Source organism: Acipenser ruthenus, chromosome 31 (genome assembly GCF_902713425.1).
Source record: "Acipenser ruthenus chromosome 31, fAciRut3.2 maternal haplotype, whole genome shotgun sequence".
NCBI lineage: Eukaryota > Metazoa > Chordata > Actinopteri > Acipenseriformes > Acipenseridae > Acipenser > Acipenser ruthenus.
In genome coordinates, this window is record NC_081219.1 from 13,605,401 (window position 1) to 13,621,756 (window position 16,356).

General features: G+C 45.7%; 1 protein-coding gene across 3 annotated transcripts; it reads right to left on the reverse strand.

Annotated features, from left to right (window-relative positions):
• Window positions 1-234: 234 nt before the first annotated feature.
• Window positions 235-8,855, reverse strand: LOC117964692 (torsin-4A-like). Of its 3 annotated transcripts, none has more exons than XM_059005624.1 (2): window positions 8,661-8,855; window positions 235-2,355 (listed from the first exon to the last, which is right to left on the reverse strand). In XM_059005624.1, exon 2 carries the CDS (start codon window positions 2,289-2,291, stop codon window positions 1,095-1,097), a length of 1,197 nt encoding a protein of 398 aa, XP_058861607.1. In that variant the 5' UTR covers window positions 2,292-2,355; window positions 8,661-8,855; the 3' UTR covers window positions 235-1,094. The 3 variants fall into 3 exon arrangements, with proteins under 3 accessions (XP_058861607.1, XP_058861606.1, XP_034764947.1); XM_059005623.1 differs by lacking the exon at window positions 8,661-8,855 and adding an exon at window positions 8,067-8,418; XM_034909056.2 differs by lacking the exon at window positions 8,661-8,855 and adding an exon at window positions 5,747-6,767.
• Window positions 8,856-16,356: the final 7,501 nt, after the last annotated feature.

Genomic DNA, 16,356 nt, shown 5'->3' on the forward strand with positions numbered 1-16,356 from the left:
CTGTTTTGACATGTTGTTTAAATGCCTGTCCAGTTCTGTCGTTCGCGAGGTGGTAACAGTATACATGGGTGTATGGCAATGTGAAACGCCAGCGCTGTTCTGCACTGCGTTCCTCAGACACAGGAGTCTTCACTCAATTCAAGCGGACGCCTCGTATGAGTTTTTGTTCCTGTTGCGTTCGCCGTGCAAGGTGCTTGTTTGTGGGAGAACTCTCTGAAAAAAAACATTCCACAGTTTTTGATTTCATTTATTTATTTAAATATTAGAACAATCATTTTTTTAAAAAAGCCACACTTATTTATTTACACTCGTCAAAAAAAAAAAAAAAAGTTAGTATATATTTCAAATCGTATTACATGAAATATCCCTAAATCTTTTTCTTTAGCTGGTTTGTGCATATATAAATAATGCTGAACATTATGAACAGAGGAAGTGGCTAGGAAGGAGATACTGTAGCTGTCTTAAGACCTTGATTTAATCAGGAATGAGACTTGCGTGCCATTACACACCATGTCACTGTTGCAGCTCAAAGGCTATGGCAGTGCTGTAATTATGAATGACTATAAACTGGATCTCCACTCCACAGGCTGGGCACCATCTCACTGTTCACATTGCAACACAGAACCAGACTGCAACTCTCTGCATAGAAATGTCTGCCTCTGGAGATGTAACCTCTGGTACTAGCTTTGGGAATGGTTCTGGTAAAGACAGTTAAAGCAAAAACACATTCATGTTGGTCTATATCTTCCACTGCGTCCAATTAGATGTTTTAATGCAGTTATTTTAAGAGTGATGGGGATGGTGAGGGGAAAGCACCCCCCCATGCATTCTCTGCTCTTTTCCTTTTAGAATTGCCCCTTTTTGTTCCCGAAACCTCCAGCGTGTCCATCCGCTTCAGCAAGATTCCCGAGAATGGACTGGTCCCACTGCAACCAGCGCAAGACGTCCTGTGAATCTGTGCAAGCAGGATGCAGGCGGGAGGAGGCACGATCATGTGGTTAAGGAATCTCCTGTTTCAAAGGGTCTGATTTTTTGGTGGTTTTTTTGGCACTCCTTTCTGTACAGAAACTAAAACCCCTTGTCTCTTTACTCAATCATAAGAGGTTGACCTTGGCCACCACTTGCTTGCATCCATTCATGGAGTACTCTTTGTCCCCGGCCGTGTAGTAGGATATCTCCCCAGCCAGATGCTCAATGTGTGAGCTGTCGGGGTAGAAACCTTCTTGAGTCATCTCGTCCAGAAAGCAGTCCATGATGTGGGCCTTCTCCAGCAGGGAGAAGGGCACGATGTCTGCCTCCTTCCAGACAGGGTGGTACTTGGACAGGGAGGCCTTGAGCTGCTTCACCAGCTCGTGGCTCCCCCTCTGCCTCCCGAAGGGGGCGCTGCTGGAGGAGTTCTGCAGGACGAACTTGGTGATCTCTCCTTGGCCGATGTTGCTGATGAGCACGTAGACCGCGTTGAGGAACTCGTTGGTCTGGTTGGCCTGGAAGCAGCTGTGGAGGAAGTCCAGGATCTCCTTGTGCATGAACTCCACCTCGTCGAAGATGAAGACCGGGATCCTCTCCTCCGATTCTCCCCGGTTCACCATCTCCGTGATCCTGCTGGCCAAGTCCTGGACGCACATCGTGGCCTTCTCCTCCAGGGGGCAGTGGTGCAGCATGAAGTACTGCAGCACCAGCTGGTCACGCGTGACCGAACGGAAGTGACGTGCCAGGATGCGTCCCAAGTGGCTCTTCCCCACCCCGATGGGCCCGTTTAAGGAGAGCACCAGCGGCTTGTTGTGGACGTAGGTGGAGAGGTAATCAGTCAGGAGATCTATGATATTCTCCATGGCCGCCTTCTGCCCGAAGACCTCCCGTTTCAGAGTCTTCTCCAAGCCTTCGAGGTCGTACTTCTGGAGGTGGTCGTCCAGGTTCTCTATAGCGTTGTAGACCTGGAGGAAGACTATGATGCTAAGCAAGAAGAGGCAGCTCTTGGCTCGGTTGCGCTCTTGGACTGGCAGGTACTTCCGCCCGCTGTTGGGGAACATGACACGGGATTTCCTCTTCTTCTTTCTCCTGCAGACGCAGGGGCTGGCCACGGTGCCGGCTGCGGTGGTCTCGAAGGTGAAGATCTCGGGTCCGGTGCTGCCGTGGTGCAGCATGGCAGTCCTGGACTGCTCCCTGGCGAGCTCGGCCCGGCGCGCCTTGAAGGCCTGGTACTTGCGTCGAATCCGGATCATGGCCTGCAGCTTGGAGGTGAGGCTGGACATCCGCGCCGGGGCCTCGTCCGTCTGGCTCTCGCCCTCCATCTCACTTCCAGCAGCATCCAGCTCCGCAGATAAGAATGCCACCCCCGCTGGGCAGCTGCAAGACCTGCAAGACAAGGCCACTCCGTTAGACCGCTGCGGTCTGGACAGTGCATCACTTAGGAATGCTTTTTATTTTGTTTAATGATTCTCTTCTGTACAGATAAATACAAGGAACTGAGTTACATTTCAGTGCATTTTTCTAAGGGTGAACATATGGCTTTCTCCACTCTGTGCACCTCACTTCTCACACACACCTGCTCTCACTGTACATCCGCCTACACATTTGGAAGTGCTTGTGACGGCTTCACACGGCCACTGCGTTGAAGCCACAAAGCTTTCTCCCTTCGTTCTACAGTTAGAACTCAATGAACTCACCACAAATTCCCAGCCCTTCCAATGTGTGTGTGTGTGTGTGTGTCCTGTATTTGTGTGTGTTCTTACAATAAAACCTGTATCTTACTATATGATGGCATCCTAAAAGGCAACAGGAAAACAAATGCAAATCTCTCATGCAAATCCCTCCACTGTGGCTACAGACAAACATAGCCCCCTGGCACAGACAAATAGCATACAGACAGACATATATTGTGTTTAATAGGAATAGAATTATAGAATGAACACACCACAGCAGCCCACCGGTACATTACCAGCCCAAGGACAAAGAGAGACATCAAAGATTGTGTGATAATAATTATTTTGATACAGTAGTAAGTCATGACAGCTAAAGCTTAAATCAGAAACAGCACCAGTGGATCATTCAGAACTGGGTATTAAAGAAACAGCAGATGAGATACAACCCAACACAGCTCTGGCCAAATGTTTCGCATCTCCCTATTGAATGAACTAATTGTGCTTCATAAAGTCCAATGAAAACTTTGTAGTTTTCCATATACTTAACTAAAAACACTGAAAAATGTGACATTTCGAAATCTAACATGAAATACTGTACAACCTGTGTACAAACTGCCCCTTTCATACATTGACAAACAACGAAACTTAAAACCGTATAAAGACCAAAAACTTAAGAGTTTATTAATACCCCTATACACACACACCAAAAATATTGCTGGAAAAATACCTTTTTAACAACTCCGAATCCTTTTCTCTGGCACGCCCAGTGTGTTTGCTGTACCAACTGCCTAACACCACACACACACACATGCACACACACGCATGCACACACACACACACACCCCGTGAAACAAACAGAGCTGTGAAAGTGGTTCTAGGAAACAAAGCACGCCGCTCATTTGCATAGATACACACTTCAGGTCACACGTTACTTTTTTTGCATTTTTGGGCAGAAAAAGAAAAGTCCCCTGACAGTTTGGAGATTGCAGCTCTCTTGCTGGTCGCTGTGGGCTTGTTCAGAGGGCAGAATCAGCCTCTCTCAGAGCGCTCCTGTGGGTTTTCATTGAGGAGAGCTGAGGTGACTGCAGCATCGAAAGTGGTTAAAAAGGACTTTAGTCCGTAAACCCTGGTGGGCCCTTAAACACAAACGAATCACAGTTTCTCTTAGGGGGTGAGGGAGCAGTTCAGTCTACCCTGGACTGGAGGAAGCACCCTTTCTCTTAGGGGTGAGGGAGCAGTTCAGTCTACCCTGGACTGGAGGAAGCACCCTTTCTCTTAGGGGGTGTGGGAGCAGTTCAGTCTACCCTGGACTGGAGGAAGCACCCTTTCTCTTAGGGGGTGAGGGAGCAGTTCAGTCTACCCTGGACTGGAGGAAGCACCCTTTCTCTTAGGGGGTGAGGGAGCAGTTCAGTCTACCCTGGACAGGAGGAAGCACCCTTTCTCTAAGGGAATGAGGGGCCAGTTATTGACCATACTCTCTTTTTGAGGCTGTTGCTCACCATTGGAGAGCAATAAACAGCCCACGATCACTGTGCTTTTCCGCTGACATCGCACGACGTTGCGAACACGTTCTCTGGGTCATGGTAAAACGCTGATTGTGCCAGGGTATTTTTGCACAGTCATTAGCTTTGTCAAGCAGCTCAGAAATATACGTAGATGTCCAGTCACATCAGGAGAAATTCTGTGTTATTTACAGGATGAATCATTTGAACTCGGTGACAGTATTGGAAACTCAAAGCAATATCTCACAAACCACAGCCATCTTACAATGACGTGCAATGAGTCGAGGAGAGGGCTTCAGAGAACTCAGGTTCCAAGCCACTGGACAAAGTATTAGAAAGACCCGCAAAGTGTTCAACCCGAGTGTCACCATGATTACAAGTGCTTCCACTTTTATTACACTTTGCCGTGCTTTTATCTTTTAAGTAGGGAGAGGTTTTTTTTTTTTTTTTTAAATAAATATTTACATTGTAGAAGTCATAAATATAAACCCAGTCTTTCAAAAGAGGCCCACAGCCATTCCAGACATTCTGAGAAATTTGACTAGGACTGGAATGTTTACATGGTTTACTGAAGGATTATTGCTATGGCATGCTCTCTCTCATGCTCTCTCTCTCTCTCAGTGATAGGGCTGGGTGTGATGTTGCATCCCCAGACTGCCAAGCCATGCTCCCAGGGACACAGCCAGGGATGGCGTCACACTTTCCCTTGACAGAGACGCAGGGAGAGACACCGTCCAAGTGCGCAGGAGAGACGTCAGCCTGTCACGTCAAACACAGACCCCAAACAAAGCATGCATTGCCATGCTATAGCTATGCTGTACCCTCCCCCTGTGCTTTCATGTTATTGTATACAGTACTGCGTGTCTATTTCTGAACATTGCCCTTTTTCTTTTGCTCCCTGCTTTTGAATAATAAAGCGTTCCCAATGCCATCGGTTCCTGTCTATTAGAACCTGTTCGATATTCAGTGAGGAAGCTGGTGGCTGATTGCAACTCTACAAATACGGTAACGACACGCTGAGATGCTGCTTGTCCCGACTGTTTGTTTTCAAAACCATATAGGGGGTATAAATGCGATGGACACAGAGCCCACTTCAATAGACACCACTGCATTTCAAACAGAGGTAACTGCATGGCTGTAGCCAGCTGTTTCAGGGTATAACGTTGAGCAGGTATGAGATGCATGCATCATTATTAGGTGTCTTCTGCGCCGTTACAATAGTTATCATGGTAACTGCGCATTGAAATCACGCAGATGCGCTGTACCATGCTTCTAAAGTTCATTCATGGCTTTTGGAAGCAGATCTCTATAAATACCAGAGCAGCGCTAATCTCTGTCCTGCAGTCTCTTTCAGTCTCCCTGCACGACACAATGCATTCACCGGCACACACTTCCCCATGCTTCCACTTGGTGATGCCTTCACCAGGGCACACACCGTAGTCAAACTCACAGCTAACCAACATCCTTACAGTATGCGCTCAGCGCTTCCTGGCTTTCAGAGCTCAGCGCCGGTCCCAGCAACAGTAACACATGCAAACAGAGAGAGAGAGAGAGAGAGAGCGAGGGAGAGGAAGAGATTCCCTTTTAAAAGCACCGGCTTACCTTAGCAAGGGCGGAGTCTCACAGCTCTGGCTGCTCTTGATACTTCTGTGCAGGACGACAGGCCTCACACACACTGAACAACTAGCAGGGCACAAGCGCTCAGCAGCTGCTACCTCAAACAAATAAGTAGCTGAAAGTGTCGAAGATGCAAAGCAGAACTAAGCTCTACTTCCCCCTCTCAATCTCCCCACCCCTTTCTCTCTCTCTCTCTCTCTCTCTCTCTCTCTCTCTAAAGCCATTTCAATCATCTCAGAGTCAAATATTTGTTTTCTCACAGCTGGCGTGGCAGTTCCCCCCTCAGGTGCATTAGTGAGAGAATAGCGATGCGTTAGCATTTATGGGATCTCACTGTTTACAGAGGAATAAGTACTGTTTGAACGAGAGCTGGTTCTGAAGAAGGGAGGAGCTCTGATCAACTTTTCAATCTTCCACACAAATCCTGTCCAGCCGGTAGGACCGACAGTGGCTGGCCAGGTTTCTGTCACCGATCCTGGCAGGGTATATTCCATCCTGGTAATCCAGCTCACCTGGTTTCTCCAGCAGCACTTAGCCAGGATTAGAAAGCGTCTGACCTTTAAATAGAAATGTACCCTCCTCTCTGTCCATTTTCAAACCACTGCCTTACGGGTAAGCTGTTACCTCTGTTTCTTCTAGCAGGATGCTCACTCATACACGTTCTAAACAGGGTCAGGAGGTGGCAGGACACCAGATCAGATCTGAAATGAAAACGCTCCTGCAGAGCTACATACTGTAACTGTCAGGCTTACAAACCTAACAAGGCACCGTTAAGCTGTCTCTCAACAAGACTGACTCCCACTAATTATTTTTTAATGCTGCCAAGTACAGCTGTTTCTAGTCGGCGCCTGCAGATCAGAAAGGCACAATGCCGCCAAAGTGCTTGACAGATTAAAAAAAACACATGGCAAACCATTTACTATAGTAAAGGAATGGGAACCTGCAAAACTACTGTGCAAAATCCACTAGCTACCACCAAAAACCTTATATTTAGAGTTTAGCATTTGAATGAGCTCTCTCTCTCTCTCTCTCTCTCTCTCTCTCTCTCTCTCTCTCTCTCTCTCTGCTCTCTCTCTTATCACTCAATGTCAGGCTTCCTCCTGCACACAGGATCCGAACCACTCTGTTTTTATAAAGCAACTGTACCAGCCTACTTCCAAGTCCTTCTGTTCTAACCACTTGGCCACACCGCATCCCAGCCCCTGAGTGCTAACCACTAGGCCACCCCATCCCCCAGTCTCTCAGCTCTCACCACTAGACCAGGGGTAGGGAACCTTGGCTCTTCCGAACCATTCCATAGCAAGACTTTGTTTCAACCAGGCCCTTAGCTGTAACCGGTAGGCCACTCCCACTATAAAAATGTGATTTTATTATTAAATCTTTGAACAGCAAAAAAAGAGCAAGCTTGTTCAGCCACGACTGGCTCAATAAACCAACTAGATGCTGATCAGCCCAACTTTCTTTTTATCTTTTTGATGTAGGAAATAGCCCTCCCTTAAATTATATATATACACAGTATAAACCAGTGAACCTTATAGTACAGCTGCCAGGCAATATGCATCCACTGTTGACTCAAGTTGTGGTCTGCCTGCTTGTAACCCCCCCCCCCCCCCCCCCAAATCCCTTATGGGTCCCCATGGATTTAGCATTTGCAAATGAGTGCCCCCCCCCCCCAATGTCTGGAATGTGAACTGAGTCCTGCGTCTCACTGGATCACAGAACTGCTGCAGAAGTTTACTTCCATAGGGGATGTTAGCCAATAAAAACAGTTCCTGTTTCAGATTTTTGAATTTTGCTGTGTGCAGCTTTTTTTTTGTTTCTTTTTTTAAACTGTAACTGACCCTGCCAGTAAAAAAAACCCAAAACGCACCATATCGAAAGCGACATAGTAAATACCATCCCAACAGCCTTGTAGCGTGTGTGTAACCGGCGCTGCAATTACAGCGCAATATCCCTTCACTTTGTACCTTGCCATTGTTATCTCACTGCACTGCCTTGTATATGAATAAATGCAGGCATGACTCAATGAATAAACACATTCAAATTTACAACATGTAAGTGCAGGACAACCTTTTGTTGTCCTGATCGGTGTCCTGATCCTAGCCTAAGCTGTGCAGCCATTAGATCCTCCGTCGATCCCTCTCTCTCTCTCTCTGGTCCGTGATACGGACAAGCCTGGCTGTACAAACTCACATCCTGACAAAGGGAAAGCGCCGTCGTTTGACATCTCACACATTCTTCTAGAAACAATGGAAACGTAAAAGTTTTCACGACAACAGGTTAAAAACAAAATCCAGTGACTTACTGACTGTCTGAGTCTGAACTGGCGGTGCTTCTGTTTCCTGAAGCGAGGTTACCAACTCAGCGAGCGGGCAGGCTGAAAACAAGTTTTTTTCTGGCCGCAGTGTCAGGAGTCTGTCTATCTCCTTGTTTGCCTGAGGGTCAAGTACAAGCTTGCTTGCTTTCTCTCTCTCTCTCTGAAATTTGCAGCTGTGCCTAGGGTGGGTAATTAATTTCCTTTCTGGCATCCCTCCTGCTGGATCCTAATGCCCATGCAATACATTCTAGTTTGCAATTGCAAACACTAGCAAGAGACCAATAGATCGAATGCATTAAATCTACCGCTCTGTGCAGCGCTGCCACCGACTGAAGAGAATGCGCGCTGATGTGCACACAGCGGAACTGTTTCATAAGTGTTGCAAAACGTTCTCTCGGTCTGTATAGTGGAGGCAGTGCCCATTTCTATCTGATTAACCGCCTGCTTCTAATACCCAGCTTATCTTATCTTGTACCGCAAGTCGAACGAGAGTGATGCGTTGCATGAGCGATCGAAGTCATCTCAATTTAAAATCATTCATATGAGTTCATTCTATAGGGTGACTCAAATAGCTGCACATACCCGTGATGATGGTCGATGAATAAGTCCTTTAAAGCAGAAAGCCAGCGGTGTTTTCTGAGGTGGCAGTCCCGCTTTTACGATGCTACGAGATGGGATCGGTTTTATAAGCAGGCGTTAATGATTTGGCATTCGGTGCTTTGCATGGATGTTACCACACAAGCTATATACTGGAAGCAGCAGCTTGTTTGCCTGCTATACACTATGGGGAAATACATGGGAGGCTGTGGTAACAAGGCACTGTGGGCATTTAACGCGGGTCATTCACTGGTCACGTTGATCTTATCTGCTATCTTTTTAATGCATCACCTTATTTATACAACCTCCAAGAAATGGTGTAAGGGATATAAAGCATTCCTTTGAAACAATGCAGGGTTGCAGCTAACAGTTAACTGGAATTAATCACAATCAAAATAACCATTTGATAAGGGGAGAAAATGAACTTTCATTTTGCAAAAAAAAAAAAAAAAATAAAATGAAAACATGATAGCAGATTTTGATGTAACAGAGTTATTTAAAAGCAAGCGCATTATTTTTAAAAAAGGAGACTGTATCATTTTCATGCCTGCAGACCGCATGCAGTCTGTATCTATAACTGTGTGCTGTCACAGACTCTTCTGCAATTACTGCTGTGAGGAAGTCAATACTTCTTAAAACAAAACCAAAAAAAAACCCCAAAAGGAAGTCCACAATGATATGCCAGTAGTGTGTTTCTCATTCACTTATTTATAGAAAATGCATACACAGTATACAAGAAGTTCAGCCCTCAGCAGTGCCATACCAATTAGAAAGGCACGGCTCATGCCAGGATCAACATGTAAGAACTCTACAAGGAGGAAGCGCAGAGAAGAAAGGACGGCCTGCATGCCTTGCACAGAAAACATGCCCTGGTTCTGCTTGGATAAAGTAAGGCAGATCACACGACGAATTTGCAAGATTTAAAAAAAAAACAAACAAGTGTAAGCAAGTTCTGTGCGAGGCGCGCATGCATGATCTTGCTTGTTTGGGGAACTGTTTCATGGCCTGATTACGTTTTTACAGCCTAACATCAGAAAGGCTGTGGATTGTATCGGGTGCAAGACTTTGCATGCTCTTTAGGAGGCTGGAAGATCGATATTGGGATGATCTAATTACAATTTGATCTAAAAGGAATCAGAAGCAACGTAAGACTGCAGTAACGCCCCTCAGTGAAACGTCAGGGTCGTTGGGACCCGGTAACATCATTGGATAATAGCGTGGGACTGGAGATTTGGAGTACAAAGCTTTGAGAATCGAGTCTATAATGTGTCTTGCTTTTACACTGTTAACCAGATCTGACCCCCAGAAAGGATGACGCAGACTCCTACATTGTTTCCAGGTCTGTGAAGTCCATTCACACTTACATAGTTACAAATCCCTTTTGAGAACCTCAGCTTGGTAGACGTATGGTAAGAGAGCTGACTTGTTTTTAGAAGAGGTGTTTTTTTTTGTTTTACACATTTGCTCTCTTTTGTCACTGTCAAACCCGCTGATGGTTTTTAGTCACGGCCAGACAGTTCTGACTCACAGCTCTAGACCACAGTTTAACAGCTCCGGAAAACTACTCAAACTTGACCTACTGTTACAGTATCCTTTCTTTTACTCATGCCCGTGGATACCATCTGGCCCTGAACTTTATTAATGTAAATGTGCATGATTCATGAAACAGGCTTTTGGGGCATATAACCCTTTGCAAAGGTTTACCTCATGGTACTTGTGCAACCTATCATGCTGATATGATGCATTTGCATGGCTGCATGGTTGACAAGGGTGTTTTACAACGCTGGGTGTGCTTCAAGGCATACCACCATAAACTCTTATAAGTCAGGCTTGTTCATCTGAGTCCAGCCCTGTTCAGAGACGGGGGGTTTGTTGTTTCTCAGCTGCACTGTGCTTTGCGGTGGGGGTGTCACATCGTGTTAATTTTCCACTTCAAACCTGCTGAATCATTTGACAGCATTTGTGGTTATGTTGTGGGGAGGGGGGGGCCGGGGTCCGGAGGAATTCTAAGGAACTGTTAGAAAATGATTCCATCTCTTCTTTCTTCACCCTGTGGTTGAGAGTCAAATAAAGATAACGGCAGCACTCCTACTTGCTTCTCGTAACAAGTACTGCCTTTTCAATCTTCCACGCTGCAGCCCAGAGCTGTAACCACCGAGCTACTGAAACCAACTGCCTTCCACGCTGCAGCCCAGCACTCTAACCACTGAGCTACTGAAACCCACTGCATTCCACGCTGCAGCCCAGCACTCTAACCACTGAGCTACTGAAACCAACTGCCTTCCACGCTGCAGCCCAGCAATCTAACCACTGAGATACTGAAACCAACTGCCTTCCACACTGCAGCCCAGCACTCTAACCACTGAGCTACTCAAATGCAATATATTCCAGCATTCTCTAAACTTTCCAAAGTGCAGCAAAACTAGTTAAACACAGAGGCATGGAATGCAATGGAAGAAACCCATGCCAGCATCCACTTTCTCCTTTTACATCACTTTCATTGGCTGATTTATTCTGACGTAGTGTGGCTTTTACAAATTCAACTTTGATACAGTTGCATGCAACTTGTAGCTTGCACGTTACTTTCCACAGAAAGAGTATCCCTTTCTAAATTTTCCTAGCAACGCGTACACTGCTCTCCCTGCGGATGTAAACTAAACTGATAGGTTCCAGAACATTCGCACTGCCGGACAACCTTGCCTCCATTGGCTGTGCTGCGTCACATGGTTCCTGTAAAGTCTGCAGTTTGGCTCGAGTTACACTGGGTGTATTTAGACTCCTCTGCGCCTTCCATCAAAACTGGCGCCAATGCCTCCCTCTGCTGGCTCTAAAGAGCACTGCAACCAACAGTGACCTCAGAATTACTACGTTCTAGTCGTGATGAAGCAATAATCATGCACAAATAAATTACCGACCGCTTTTTGTTTTTTTATTGCGCATGGGGTCTATTCACAAAACGATTAACTCATGACACAGACGCAAACTTGAACTCACAAGAACATTTGTGTAGTTGGCACTTGCCTTGAGTTTCGCGCAGTTTTATCTGCGTAGGGATATTACTGTACTTCCAGCTGCTGGAAGTGTTGGTGTTTCAGACAGAAAGAAGCTGTCGTGTTCAGTGAATGACTCTGAAAACAGAATGTGTGCGAGCGGTTAGGCAGCGGAGAGGAATGATTAAAGCAAAAAAATAAATAAATAAAAACAACATCCGGTCAGCCCTTGTTAGTCACGACCAGAAGGGCTTTCTCCTGAGTCGCACACTCTCTCCATGACCACAGCAAGGATGATGAGCCAGATTCCGAGGCCGTGGTCTGGAGGTAATTTCCATCACAGAGATAAACAGAAGAAACCGTGCAGCCAAACTCATCCGCCATGAAACATCTTGGATCTGTCTGCCTGGGTAACAACGTCACACCGTGGCGATGCGACACACGACGCCCTTCTGGTGCGTGTGCCGCTGCCCCCTGCTGCCTATGTGAGAGAATTACATCGAGGAGCAATCGATTACTGTAAATACTCCAAACGAACCATTAGCTCCTGAACTATATAAAGAATGTGTTTTATAAATAAAATCAAATGCGATATCGGCTATTGGCGGTTTCACTAATAATGTTAGCAAGCCGTTTCATAAATACCAAACTTTTTTTTATTTTTTTATTTGTACATTTTATTTATAATCAGTATTTGTGATTTAGGGTGCGTGTGTCTTTTATTCTTTGATTTAATCTGCCCCATACTAAATGTCTTGCCTAGTCTTCATTGTATAATTTTTAATATACCATTTTTTAATATACTAAGGTGGCTGTGTGGTCCAGTGTGACCCTGAGCAAGTCACTTAACCTCCTTGTGCTCCGTCTTTCAGGTGAGATGTAATTGTAAGTGACTCTGCAGCTGATGCATAGTTCACACACCCTAGTCTCTGTAAGTCGCCTTGGATAAATAAAGGCGTCTGCTAAATAAACAAATAATAACAAATAATAACTATCTTAATATAATATGCTCACTAGTTTCTGTAGCGTGGTTCAGATTACAAGGCTGTTCAGAGACCAGGGCCCAGATTAGCGAGGGACCTGTAAAACACTGCCCTTTTTTATTATTAGTTTATTTAGCAGACGCCTTTATCCAAGGCGATTTACAGAGACTAGGGTGTGCGAACTGTGCATCAGCTGCAGAGTCACTTACAACAACGTCTCACCTGAAAGACGGAGCACAAGGAGGTTAAGTGACTTGCTCAGGGTCACACAATGAGTCAGTGGCTGAGGTGGGATTTGAACCAGGGACCTCCTGGTTACAAGCCCTTTTCTTTAACCACTGGATCACACAGCCTCCTTTAGATCAATTCTCTGCTGTATGTCTCCCGGGTGCTGCCTGCAGGAGATGGTGCGGGCCTGGTCTGTTCAGACACACAGTCCCCTCTCTCCTTGTCCTCAGCACAGACCAGACAGAGCAGACTAATTCCACACTGACTAACTTCCTTCTCCTGCCTTCTCTCACTGTTCCCACTGTGTCCACGTTGTCTCAGTGCGTTAGGCTAGGTAGACAGTCAAAAGTTGAAATTCTTCCTGTTTTAACCATGCAGACGCAGAGACGCACAGTCAACACTGCTAATGTTTTCCATTTCAATAAGAGCCCAAGCTTTAAAAAGAAAAAAAAAAAAACCTTTCCTGCCGTTCTGTTAAAGATTCCTGAACTTTATCGAGCGCGTTTTATTTGAAGAGAATGGTTCATTAACTGTTCACAGCGCACTCAGGAATACATCAGCGTTTGTGTTCAATAATGTCTTGTCTCTTCAGATCACATTTTCGGAATATTGCTTACAATTCTGTATTGCTGTTTCTGTATTGCTGTTTCTGTATTGCTGTTTCTGCTCGTTAAGATGGGTCTGTTTTAGACAGTTTCAGAGGGGGTAGAAGTCACAGCTGCACACTCCCTAGCACTCAGTTTTCATACCATAGCAGACCTGTTATTGCTGGAAGGGTTAGTAAGCCGGGTTAACCAGGACCCAAGCAGAAACCCATTGCTAATGACAGATCATAAAGTCTTTAGGACTCCTTTGAGACTGGATTGCACGACACTTCTCTGAGATCCATCATCCCTCTATACCAGCCTGCGGGTGCATTAAGTAACTGACCAGATCAGAGCGACAATTCTTCCGCTCTGATTACTGATGGAATCTGGCTGAGCTGCTTAACACACCCACTGAGTTCCGAGTTCCGCTGCAGTGATGTCATACTCGCGATGACACCAGGGGGAGGGGCCAGGGAGAACATTCACATGGGAACTCAGTCCTGCCACGCCATGACAGTGGCCGATGGCATTGTTCCTTTAATCTCCCTGGACTCTGAGACAGGCCTCTCCGCATATTTCAAAGATGACACACTGAGAAAACCTCAGCAGGTACGAATGGTAGCTCAGAGCTTATCAGGGATGCTACTGTAGGTTAGGCTTCGTGCTCCACACAATAGGCAACATGTTGCATCCACTGAGTCATGCTTCATGAATCATTCTCACATACCAGTAATTAGTGGTTGAGGCTAAACTGACGCAACCTGAATTCAAAGCCAAGTTCAGAAGTTCAGGAGGGAGAGAACGCTCAGCTGGGAGCTCTGAAAACCATCAGTCCAGTTACTTGAGGAGTTTCAGACAGGGCTGTGATCAGAGCAGGCGTTTGCAGGTTATTACCCTGACTAGATACTGAACTACGGAATCCAGCGATGTCATGCAAGGACAGTTTGGATATTAGTTGTTCTGTACAGCAGACCCTGTCTTCCAAGGAAATGTTTCTGATTGAAGAGGTTGGATTGAAGCAGCCGATGATGTGAATTCAGAAGACATTGTGACGGGAAGACCCTGATGTAACAGGGAAAATAACTAGTCACATTTATAGCCAGGCATATGTTAATAAATAATATTGATATTCTGTCGCCGGGCCTGAGTCCCTTCATTAGAGCTGCCCCCTTTTTAACTGCCCCCTCTTGTAGATCTCCACTCTGTTCTAACTTGGCTTCAGCTGAGTCTGAAGACGAGTCAGTCAGCTCACCTCCCAGGAGAAAAAGCTGCTGCTGGGGTAGGAAGAACCAGCGTTACTGTGTGGCTGCGTCACATCCTTAACACACCACAGACAAACTGAACTGCGGCGTGAACCAGGACAAAAGATAACACTGTTTCAGCAGCCGTATCCTGCAGAGAACGCCTGGCCCAGCCTGCGCTGTTTATGCCCTCATGTTATTTTAACACAGATGTTTTCACAGGAGCCTCTTTCCTGCTCCTTGACTTCAGACCAGTCAGTCAGCTCACCTGGTCACACAAAGGCGAGGGTCATGAGCTCCAAACCACAGTGGGAAAATCAGCTTCTCCACTCTGGTATCTCACCTCCAGCAGCAGGTTTCGGGTGATACTGCACAGTGTGTCAGTGCTGTTATTACCTGTACCAGACTACATGAGATGACAGAGTGCCCTGAGGAATCCGAATGCAGCTTTAAATACAATGGTATGTACAAGTTTGGGGATGCATGTGGTATCAGTTCGATCCCTCACATACGTGGGTTCTACAGCTATCTGTACTTTTCTACTTTCACCTCCGAATTCTCCTCCAAACCTGGCCCAGGACACTTAATAAACACAAGAGCGGTTTAAAGACTGTAAACAGCCCCTAACTGACACTGACAAGCACAGTCCTTAATCTGCAGTCTGAGATCACTGCCTGTCATCCCACCAGCGTCTGTATGTAGCAGGCAGGAATAAACCGGTAGGCAGCCAGTTCAAGCAAAGACAGACCTGCTTATCTTCAGGAAGCCCTGTGCCTCACACCATGCGTGTTCTATTGTGTGTACATTTATAAGTAGAAGTAACATCACAGTGATGCCACTGACCTCTATTTAAATATATCTGGGTGGTGATTTTAGATACATATTAAGGGTTTTAATCGTGACATGTTCTATCGATCGATTAATCATCCAATACAAAGTATTAACACAATGCGGTTTACTGCAAAGTTTTCCTAATGCCAGCTAATGTTTAATATACAGGCGTGTGCTTTGCCAGTTTGAGAATATTTGCTTACGTGTAACTGGAAGTCAGCCAGTTCAGGTAGACAAGATTAATCAATCGATTCTTTTTTAACTGATCAAAGGTGTGATTAATCAATTAGTCACGAAAATAATGAATTAATAAAATATGAAGCTTTACTTTTTTTTTGTAGTTTTGTTTCTTTGTACATTGTTGCTAAACAGCAAAATACCGATTGATGACAACCCCCTTACCTCATCCACAGCCCTGCTGCGCACCCACACAGTCACCAGTGCAGTCACCTGGGAGTAATGCTTTTCCTAACCAGAGCTATGCAGTGGCTTTATGTATTTTCAGCTGGGTTTACAGACCCTGTTTAATGCTGGTCTTGACTCCTTTACCTAAAGTAACATACCAGGGTGCCTGATGGTTTAAATAGAAAGGAATAGCAGATCGTTACATCATTATCCATGTAGTCAATGACATCACAAGCACAGTCATAGATTTAAATAGAAATACATGAGTGTAGTTGCCATGGCATCAAAAACTTACCTTGACAAAGGTATATATAATATATACGTTTTTGCTCAAAAGAGGTTCTTGGGTGGCAGTGTGGGGTAGTGGTTAGGGCTTTAGACTCTTGACCGGAGGGCCGTGGGTTCAATCCCAGGTG

What these genes read in the sequence shown, in the direction of transcription:
- LOC117964692 (XM_059005624.1), bottom strand. Translation starts at nt 2,291, where the DNA reads ATGGAGGGCGAGAGCCAGACGGACGAGGCCCCGGCGCGGATGTCCAGC.